Below are 11,246 nucleotides of genomic sequence, written 5' to 3' on the forward strand. Positions count from 1 at the left end.
AAAGCTCTTAAGTCTCCCAGTATCATTAGTGTGTCTTTCTGTGGTAGGTGTACTGTGGCAAGGTCCTAAGAGGGGTTCAGCTGCAGGCCAAATTTAGCCCAAGCCTCTGCCCCTCTAGGGCCACCTGTTAAGATTCAGCAAGCAATCCACAGATGCTGTGCTTATAGTTGCCTCAAAAGGCCACTCCAGAAACCAAGGATAGCTGCCTCTAGTGTGAGTCTAGGTGCTGCTCAGCAAGAAACACCTGAACTCACTGAGGATACACCTGGATGTGGCTTGGGTGGGGCTGCGAACTAGAGGAGGTAGAGTTTCAGGGAATCCTCTGGATGGGGGGACCTCTGTTATCCAGTTTGATGACCTCTCGGCTACGGCGGCTTTGTGGCTGCGCGCTAGGAGTGGGGAGGGCTCAACAGAGAACAATGGATACTGTCAGCACTTCTGTACAGAGCAAATCTTGCCCTCACTCCGACAATGTCTTCCTGTAAGTCTCTGGTGCCCCCTGCACGCAGCAGAATCAGCACTGGTGCTCAGAGCAAGTATGTCCATCATCGTGAAAATTCACTTGTGGATGCGATCCCTTTAAGATGCATCTGCCACTGCTGCTGCTGCTGCTGCTGCTGCTGCCTCAGCCTCTGTCTCATTCAGCCGCTCGAGACTGGGCAGCTCCGCATCCTCGCCCCATCCTACATTCTGCCGTTGCAGGGTGATTTGGGGATTTCTCCTCAGTTGTTCATCTTATTTTCAGCTTAGTTGTTCAGCTTATTTTTCCTTGCTCCTTGCTCCTTGTTTCCATCACAACTTTGATTTGTTTGCCAGAGGGATGAACAGAGCCTCTATCATCTATGCCATTTTTTCCCTTCTTCCTTTAACTTTTTAACTCACAGTCCCCTGTTCTGCTCAGGGCCATACACACTGGAAGCATCAACATTATTTTTATACACACTCTAAAAAGGGATTCCCTAAGACAGCTTGTTACAGCCTAAGACATATTTGTACTAAGTAAATTAGGTTGAATACTCACCATCATCTACAATGGATCCAAACCCTGTAACAAACACACTTGTTTTAGGTGTCAACTTTATAGATGCATCTGGGAGGCAAACTCTCTGGACTACATTTGAAAACTCAACTCGAGTAGTGAGCTGAGCCAAAGCAATATCATTTTCATTTGTTTCTCTACGGTAATTTTCATGAAGGATAATTTTCCCCACATTTCGTTGTACTGCGGGTGGTGCTATAGTTGTACCAAAAGTAGCAATCCATTGACTTGGGTCTTTATTTCTGCAAAACATTAAAGGATAAAATTTATGATGCTTAACTTTATACTTTAAAAAAGATTGAGACTGTATTTCTCCCGAACTATTGGGATTATGCTCCTGAAAAATACCTATGGTGAATTTGCTGTTGATGACCTTATTTAAAAAAGAGGTGAAAAATACCAATGATATAAGTGAGAGTATGAAAGCTAAAAATATTTTACTCCTTTAAAATTAAAAAAAGCAAAGCAACTAAATGAAATTTTCATACTTTATTTGGATTAATAATAGTAATGGGTGCTATACAATTAATTTCCAGTATTTAACTCCTTGTTTATTAGCAACTTGTCAGATTATCTTTTTTCTATGCTTTCAATGAAATGTGTAGATAGTAATTTGCTTTGGTACTATATATACCAAGGGGCATTCTTCCTCTGTATCAGACACTTCATCCACTCTTATTTTATGATTCACTTGTCACCTCTTGTTCTGTCTTCTAATTATCTTCATCGAGAATGACTAGAAATATATAGAAACTTGAAATTCTCTTCGTAGAGAAAAATTATGTAGAAGGAAATCACAGAGGAGAATCGAAAAAGAAGATTTCCTTGTGCATGCAGGATTACTGTGTTGATGAATCATAGATGTGTAAGTGTAATAAAAACTTGAAAGATCAGTGGTTTTCAAAGTACTAGGCACTGCCCCAGGCATGAGCAGGCAGAGCCCTGGGGTGGGAACCAGGAAATGGGAAGGGCTCTTCTCTCAGTTGTTTTACTTATTTACATTTTAAAGGAAGATTTTATTCAAAGCTGAAATCTTAGGGCTAAAGCTTTCATTTGAATACCAGAAGATACAAGATATGCATGCCTTCAGTCCTCAAGAAGCTTGAGTACATAAAATAGAAACCCACCTCTTCAGGCATTGTCAATCAGAAGGGAAACCTCATGTAATAGGCGCAGTTCAACCTGTTTGTGAATAGGGACACTGAGACTTAAAAGTTGAATTGCCCAGGTAAGGGACATATCCAGCTGGTTAATGTCAGAGAGAGCTGGCTCAAGTCTCATGATATCTTTCCTGTCAAGAACTTTCTCCCCATCCACACTGTTTCATAAAGAGTAGGACCCTTTTCTATGAGCATAAAGGTACTAAAATTTGTCTTAAACATGGTCTTTAAAAAATACACTATTTCTGTAATGGGGGGGGGCAAAATTTAAAAACTCTGGATAATTGTGGTATTGTTTTCAAAGTACCCTGTATTTTTCTTTCACAACAGTATATGTTAACTGTGCAATAAAATTATAACATCTCAAAACTGAACCATTTCCAAGATCATCACCTTCCCCAGTTCTTTTAGATTATTATTATTGGCATAAAATATGCTATAATGTCACTCATATTTTAAGAACTTCCTTTGAGTCCACAACCACCTTCACCTGTCAAATTTCTCTGTTCCCATTCATTTGAAACTCCTTGAAAGTGGCGTCTAAGCTCACTGAATCCAATTCTTGTCCTCTATTCTCTCTTCAATTCATTTCCATCCCTATCATATCACCGCAATTTCTCTCATCAAGGTCACCAGTTATCTCTATTTTATCAAACTCAGTGGCCAATTCCCATTTAGTTTGTCAGCATACAGAGACTGTACTAGACCTGCCAAAATGTATATCTCAATCACTTTAGTTTATATTCTTCATTAAATGTTAATAAATTAATATTCTGGATTTATTATTTTTAACATAAGCAAGGCTAAGTAATAAACCAAAATGGATGCCACTCCCAAAAACAAGTGTGAAGACTGGAGCACTATGTGAACAAAAAATCAGAAAACCTTAAAAAAAATTAGTGAAACTCAAGTAAAACCTAAGGCACGACACCAGTTATTTTGGGAGTTATAAATATATAAGTGAGTCTTTCTTCTTTTGTCTCATGAGAGAGTGATAGACAATCACCTTAAATTCATTAGGTCATCCCTATTACACATTTACCCCATAAATAAAGGTGTGGGCAACTTGGAACTATTTAAATATTACTCTTAGAAAGATAGTCAAGAGCCCGTTAGACTCACCAAAGATAGTATACTAGAAAGGGTGTGTGAACAGTGTCACTGGCCAGGGCTTCATTCAGAGCCTTTATCTTTAGAGTTTGAAAAAAAAAGAAAAAAAAAAAATTCTGTATCCTGATGCTGAAACCTCAGGAAGGAAAGAAGGTGTGCCCTTATCTCCTGGGGCAATAGAGTGCCTGTGTATATCTGTGTACATGAACTGAGTTTTTAGAGGTACATCACAAGCAGATTGCTTCTCTCAGGGCCTATATGACTAGTCTTCCATGCTGTGAGGGCAATGAGACAAGTTGGCAAGTCTCTCCAAACATCTACACACCTCTCTAGTCCTCACAAGCCCACTGGGGTTCTTAAATAAAGCAGTTGGAAGGGAGAGCTTCTAGAGTGATACCTTTGATTTTTTTTTCTTATTTATAAAATGATAGTTGATGTTGAGAGTGGAAGGATAGAAGGATTAACTGAAAACAAAACAAAACAAAATAAAACAGAAGTCGAATTTTCTCCTTGACTACATGGAAGAATTTAAACTTGTTATGTGACAGCCTGCTGAAATGTGAAAAGGTTAAAGGATAATTAAAATCTGAAACTGGACAAAGGAAGTCTATACCTTAGGCCTAGTTTCTGGAACCCCTAACCGCATTCTGTTAATCATGAAACTTGTAACAATGAGCTCATATGCTAACTGCCAATTTTAGCCTGTGTAACCCTGCTTGCTTGCGTGGCACGAAAAATAATCAATTGTATATAAGCTGAAAATTACTGTTTGGCCATCGCCCATGAGAATACTGGCTATTGCCCATGGGAACATAGGCAATCACCGATAAGAACATAACATTCTAACAACAAGCTTTCTGCTTCTGTACTCCCCGCTTGCACACCTGACCAGTGGGTTGACAGGTAGTGAATAGGAGAGAAATAGACCTTTGTGTTTAAGATAGAATGAAGAATGGGATTTAGGGCTTAAAAACCTTGTATCTTGGCATTTCGGGTTGCTCCTTTGTACAGGACAGCCGCCGGCTAATAAACAGCCTTTGAGAGCATACTTGGTTTGGTCTACTCTATACAGGCCACAACAGTTACATGTATAATAGTCTTTTTCTCTATTTGCTTCAGTCTTTCTGCTAACCTGCTTTCCAATTCTTCTACTACTGTTCTGTTTAGTTTATCATTGAACACATCTTTTTTTTTTTTTTTTTAATTTCTTCCCCTCCACCTCCTGATTACTCTAGCACCCATCTGGCACTACACACAACTATTACAGTAATATTGACTATATACCCTATGTTATACTCTAAATCCCTGTGAGTGTTTTGTAACTACTCATTTGTGTCATTTGTACTTCTTCACCTCTTCACCTTTTTTACCCAGCCCCCCAACCCTCCTCCCCTCTGGCAGTCATCAGTTTTTTTCTCTGTATTTGAGTCTGTTTCATTTAGTTTGTTCATTTCTTTTGTTCCTTTGATTCTGCGTGTAAGTGAAATCATATGGTATCTTTATCTTTCTCTGTCTGATTTAGTTCACTCAGCATAATAACCTCTAGGTCAATCCACATTGTTGCAAATGATGAGATTTTATTTTTTAAGGGCTGAGTAATATTCAATTGTATATATGTACCATAACTTCTTTATCAAATCGTCTATTGATGAGAACTTAGGCTGCTTCTCTATCTCGGCTATTGTGAATAGCGCTGCCGTGAACATAGAGATGTATGGACCTTTACTAACTAGTGTTTTGGTTTTCTTTGGATAAATATCCAGAAGTGCAATTTCTGGGTTAAAAGGTCATTCTATTTTTAATTTTTTGAGATACTGCCAAATTGTTTCCCATAGTGATTGTTTCAATTTGCAATCCCACTAACAGTGTATGAGAGTTCCTTTTTCTCCACATCCTCACCAACATTTGTTGTTTTTTGATTCATTGCTGATAGCCAACCTTCCAGGTGTGAGGTGATATCTCATTGTGGTTTTAATCTGCATTTATCTGATGATTAGTGACCCTGAGCATCTTTTCACATGTCTGTTGGCCATCTGTGTGTCCTGTTTGGAGAAATATCTGTTCAGGTCTTCTGCCCATTTTTTAAATTGGATTGTTTGTGTTTTTTGCTGTTAAAAGACCCATTCTTTGAAAATTATAAGTCATTGAAAAAAGAAATTGAAGAAGATACAAATAAATGGAAACATATACCATGCTCATGGGTAGGAAGAATCAACATCATTAAAATGACCGTATTACTCGAAGCAATCTGTGGATTCAATGCAACCTCTATCAAAACACCAATGACATTTTTTTCAGAGGACTAGAATAATCCAAAAATGTATGTGGAACCATAAAAGATCCTTAGTAGCCACAGCAATCTTTAGAAAGAAGAAGTTGGAGGTATCAAACTACCTGATATCAAAATATATTACAAGGCTATAGTAATAAAAACAGCATGGTACTGGAATAAAAATAGACACATAGATCAATGGAACAGAATGGAGAGCCAAGAAATAAATCCATGTCTATATGGTCAATTAATCTATGATAAAGGAGGCAAGAATACACAGTGGAATAAAGACCGTCTCTTCAATAAATAGTGTTGGGAAAACTGGACAGATACATGCAAAAAATGAAACTGGACCACCTTCTTATACCATAAACAAGAATAAACTCAAAATGGGTTAAAGACTTAAATGTAAGACCTGAAACCATAAAACTTCTAGAAGAAAACATAGACAGTAAACTCTCTGACATAGCAATTGCTAATTTTTTTCTGATATATCTCCTTGGGCAAGGGAAACAAAAGAAAAAAATGAACAAATAGGACTACATCAAACTAAAACGTTTTGCACAGCAAAGGATACCATTGCCAAAATGAAAAGACAATCTACTTAATGGGAGGAGATATTTGCCTACGATACATCTGACAAGGGGTTAATATCCAAAATTTATAAAGAACTCATGCAACTCAACAATGAAAAAACAAACAGTTCAATGTAATAGTCTTTATACTAAAATCATTTATGATATAGTAGGAAAGATAATGGTAGTATCATGATAATACAAAAAAAATATGATAAAAACCATGAAAATGATAAAAACCAAACATCACAGATACTGAAAATAGAGAGGGGATGAATGTGAATAGGGCATAGAGTAAGTATAATGCATTTTAGGGGACAGAGCAAGGATAATGGAGCAAAGAATAAGCTGGTGAGGCTGCACTCTTGCCAAACACTGAATCAGTTAATGGCAACTGCCAACAGCCCTGGTGAACTTACTTGCGGAAGCAGTGAGCTGCTGTGAGCAGCCACGTGTTACTGATGAGGCTGGCTCCACACTGATGACCAGCATCTCTGAGCTGGAGGCTGGCCTGCCATGGCCACTCTCCTTCCATAGCTGTTTCCCTTCCTTGGACAATCCTTTCTGTAGAAGTAGATGCTGGTAATGGCATGTTTGAAGATGTCATCCTTATTCCACAGCCTGTCACAGAAACATGTGTTAACTTGTTTTCATGAATAGGAAGGGGTGAAAAGCATATCTTGACTTGCACTGAGTATCGATGTTTAGATAATCCATTGCACCTGCTACTCTTTAATCCCTTCCTAGCACTCAGTCTCCAAGATTATTCTGTAGGGGTGCTACTGATTCTACTGAGATTCAGAAGAAATATTTACTAGCATTTCAAGGCATCCAATCCAGAAATTAACTTCTGTCTCTCTACATAAAGCATATAGAAATAAATAAATAGGTAGATAATTAATTGAGCATCAAAAATGTATAGATCCTCTGCTAATTGTTTTAGATACATTTACAATAAAACACTTTTCAAATGCGAAAATTCAGCTTTAGAGAGAGAACATAAATTTCTAGAGGTTATTCAACTGGTAAGTGACAGAATTGGATATAAAATTAGGAGAAACCACATCAACATTTGTATTTTTACTACCGAGAGAGAGCCCAATACCAAATGTAGGTCATGATTCTCCCTTGACATGAATCTATACTTTGTCTTTGGAAAGCTCTGAATTTTAAGTCTTAAACAATAATGACCTTTTCTAGATTTCTAAAATTTAAAAGTCTAGTTTTTAAAAATTCTGATTCCTTGATAATAAACCCTCAGCTGATGAGGCTTCAAATCAACCTTAAATAAGACTTGAAAGTATATTAGTATACTTTATTAGTGTATCTTTTAAAATTATTTATATTTTTAATAACACAAGTTTCTCTTTTCCAAAAAGAAATTTTATTCAGAAACAGGTAAATATTGTTGCCTGAAATTATATTTTCAGATTCATCATAATGCACCAGGATTAAATAGCTTTGGCTTAAGGTGAGCATAAAATTAAACAAATAGGGTTTCTATGTTAATATGGTACCATAACAGTTGTGCCTAGTACTTTCTCTCCTGACTTGCCCTTAAAATATGTATGAAGGTAATAATAATATAAATAATATCTACTAGTTATGAGCCAGGCCCTGTACATAGCACTAGATATATTTTCTTTAATTTACATAATAACTCTCTAGGGTAGGGGTTATTATCCTCATATTGCAAATGAAAAATTGAATCCATAGTATTGTTCAAAAACAAAAGAATCAAAATCATAAAAATTAAGGAAAAATAAGAAAACATTATAAATTCCGATAGTAATTTTCAGTAACTGTGATATACAACATGTTGCTTTGAGAAGCAACTTCTTTGACTACACAAGTTCTATCTTGTGAACTAGAAATGTGTGGAAAGCAAGAAGTTTGGCAAAGTCATTGGCTCACTGCTACTGTCACTTCCCAGCCCAGAAAATAAAGCTGCACTGCACTTGTCCCCAACCAAACAAAACCATAGTTTGAATAATCCCATTGTGACTCGTTAAATCTTTGTTTTATGTGTGTATTCAAAAGCCACAATTTCCAGTGCACCATCCTTTTAAGGAGTGCAAAAAAGATGAGAATTGCTATGAAAATGTAGTTACTTCTTTCAATGATTTGAGTGTGTATCTCCAAAATTTATATGTTGAAATTCTAACCCTTAAAGATGATGGTATTAGTAGGAAGGATCTTTGAGAGATGCTAAATCATGAGGGTGGAGCCCTCACAAATGGGATTAGCAGTTTAACAAAGAGGCTCCAGAGTGATCCCTAGCCCCTTCTGCCATGTGATGATTGCAAGGAGAAGTCTACAAATCAGAAGAGGGCCCTCACTTGACCATGCTGGCATACTAATCTTGAACATCTAGCCTTCAGAACTGTGAGCAAACATTTCTGCTGTTTATAAACTACCCAATCTGTGGTATTGTTATAGCACCAAGAATAAACAGATACTTCATGAAAAGCAATTTAAACAGAGAAAGGAGGAGTACTGCCATCAGTGAATAAATGGAGCTGGTGGTACAAAGGGGGAGGCTAGTATAGTTTTCATTTACTCTGCGTGTAAGAGCAAAACTTAAGCCTGCATTTAATTATACAGCACGGTTAGGGCCACCCAAATCAGATGATATATAAACTCAGAAGACAAACATGTCTCTGAAAGTTATTTTCTACAAAAAAAAATTTCGGACACATGTGCTTGATAGCAGCAAAGATATGCAAGAAAACAAGACCTTACTATAACAAAAGCAGACAACCACAGGGAAAAAAATATGCTATGATAAGAGTACATAAAACAATAGGGCTCTCTCTGATTAAATAAAATTTTTAAAAAATCACAAAAAAAATGTCATAGCAGGTATAAAATCCACATGGAAGAATTAAAGAAAAAGTTATACCAGACAATGAAGACAAGTGATTTTCAGTAGTATATATCTGATAAAAAAAATCTTTCAGAATGCAGAGGAAAGGAACCTGAACTGGAATTAAAAATAATTCTTGATATGGAGGTCAGAAAATGGGCATTCAAATAATAAATCATTTGTCTTTCTGAGGAAGGAAAAAAAAAAAAGAAGCAGAATCAATCATTAAATTTATAACAAAGTAACGTTATTCCAGAGCAAGAAAATAATAGTGCACACATTGAAAATGTTCATCGTGTCCTTGTCAAAATTCAGTGCAAAACACAACCATATCTAGCTGTCTGGGCAAAAAAAAAATTATGGGATAAATATTTTCTAATTTTATTCACGAACAAAGAAGAGAACCCACATAAGAATAAAAATCATACCAGACTTAGGCTGCTATAACAAACATACAAAAAAAAAAAAAAAAGAAAGAAAGAAAAAAGAAAGAAAGAAAAAAAACTTAAAAAAAACCCCAAAAACCAGAATAATAGGTATAGAAATATTTGGGAAAATTTATTTATCACCCAATAATTCTACAAGACATTAAGATAAAGAAAATGAAAAGAGATTATTACAAATGCAAGTACTCAGAAAATATATTATTCGTATAATTTTTTTTGTTCAAAAATGACTTGAAGATACAGTTTAGCAGGCAAAAAGGTAAATCTAAATCAAGACTCAAGAATGGAAAATAGTAAAAGTATAACAAGAGACTTTGGTGGGGAATAAACAATTTTAACTAGGGGACAAAATGGAACATGATGTTTTAAAAAAGAATATTGCTAGAGTATGTACAGATTAGTTATAAGTAAAATTGTGACGTTATTTATCAAAAATTGGAAAGTCAACCTAAGTTGAGAAGAGAAATTTAGAAGTTCCTCATTATGTATAGTTTTTAGTTTATCCTTGAGTTTGATAAATAAAAAATAAAGGTTTATATATGGATTTAACAAACATAGGGCAAACAAGAAGATATAAACAGAAACAAAATGTATATTACAGAAAGAGTACAATAGAGGAAAATATGTACCAAAAACCAGAAAACATAAATGGGACGAACAAATATATGAATATTGACAATATTTGGAAATATGTTAGATGTCACATGTTATAAATAGAGAATAATCATTGTTTTTCAGTGTCTCTACAACATTTTAATGGGCATATATTTGTCCACAAAAGACTGTAAATATTCGTCGATATGGGGAAGGGGAAGGCAAATTTAATACGTACCAAATATTTCAACAAAAATGTAAGAAGCCTAACTAGTTGCCACTTTAAAACACTCTCTGAATTGTGAAAGAATATAGTAAAAGATAATCATTTAAGTATTAGAATGTTAGAAATATAATTACATATGTTATAATATTAAAAATACTGTGTAATTTTTTTACATTATGTAAGTCACAAAACTTAAAATGTATTTGGTGAAAGTTTAGAAATTTAAATGTTTAAAAAATAATAAACAATAATAAAAAGACTAAGTGTTTGTCTTACAAAAACAAAATGAACAAAAATAGTTTTGTATTATTCCAGTGAACATCTTGCATTATATATGAATTTTAAATCATTATGTTGTATACCTAGAACTATTATGATATCGTGTTAATTATACCTCAGTGGAAAAAAAAAAACCTAGGTAAATTCTATCTCTAACTTTTCTTTGGCTTTTACTTATTATCTTTGCTATGAAAGAGACAGTCAAATATGAGTTTTGGAACTTACGGCTGTTGAGAAGATTTCTCATCTTTTTGCTGTCGATAGCTGAAATAAACAAAACATGAATTAGTTAGTAGAAGAATATATCCTTATATTCATGTAATTTTATTCAAATGATCACGATAAGAAATGCTTATTATCCAAAGCATACATATTTCAAGAGGGCATGAGATTTTTCATAACCATGTTATAAATAACTTTCTGATGTAGTCCAAAATATATAATTTTACTTTAAAATAAAAAGAGCATTTTGTTTTTATTTTTGCCAAAAAGTCAGAAAAATAAGTTAAGAAATTAGAAAGAATGATAAGGATAAATGTCCCTGATTGCTTTCTTTGGGAGTTCTAGTGTAACTCAAAGAAACAATCTCCAATTCCCATTACAACTGGTGTTCACTTTCTCTAGCCTGTGTGTGTTAGTAGCCCTGGCAGTCCTGTTGAAAGGGCAACTCCAGATAGCT

At 35.1% G+C, this 11,246-nt stretch overlaps 1 protein-coding gene across 1 annotated transcript in view; it reads right to left on the reverse strand.

Moving 5' to 3' along the window:
* LOC105292466 (transmembrane protease serine 11F) overlaps positions 1-11,246 on the reverse strand; it is a 59,509-nt gene that overhangs the window by 7,054 nt on the left and 41,209 nt on the right. Inside the window, exons 5-7 of the mRNA XM_011360682.1 lie at positions 10,793-10,831; positions 6,576-6,777; positions 1,022-1,281 (exon numbers count right to left, since the gene is read on the reverse strand). Coding sequence (XP_011358984.1) covers positions 1,022-1,281; positions 6,576-6,777; positions 10,793-10,831 — 501 coding nt within the window. The remainder of the gene's footprint in view (positions 1-1,021; positions 1,282-6,575; positions 6,778-10,792; positions 10,832-11,246) is intronic.

This window comes from Pteropus vampyrus, unplaced genomic scaffold (assembly GCF_000151845.1).
Source record: "Pteropus vampyrus isolate Shadow unplaced genomic scaffold, Pvam_2.0 Scaffold57, whole genome shotgun sequence".
In the NCBI taxonomy this organism is placed as follows: domain Eukaryota; kingdom Metazoa; phylum Chordata; class Mammalia; order Chiroptera; family Pteropodidae; genus Pteropus; species Pteropus vampyrus.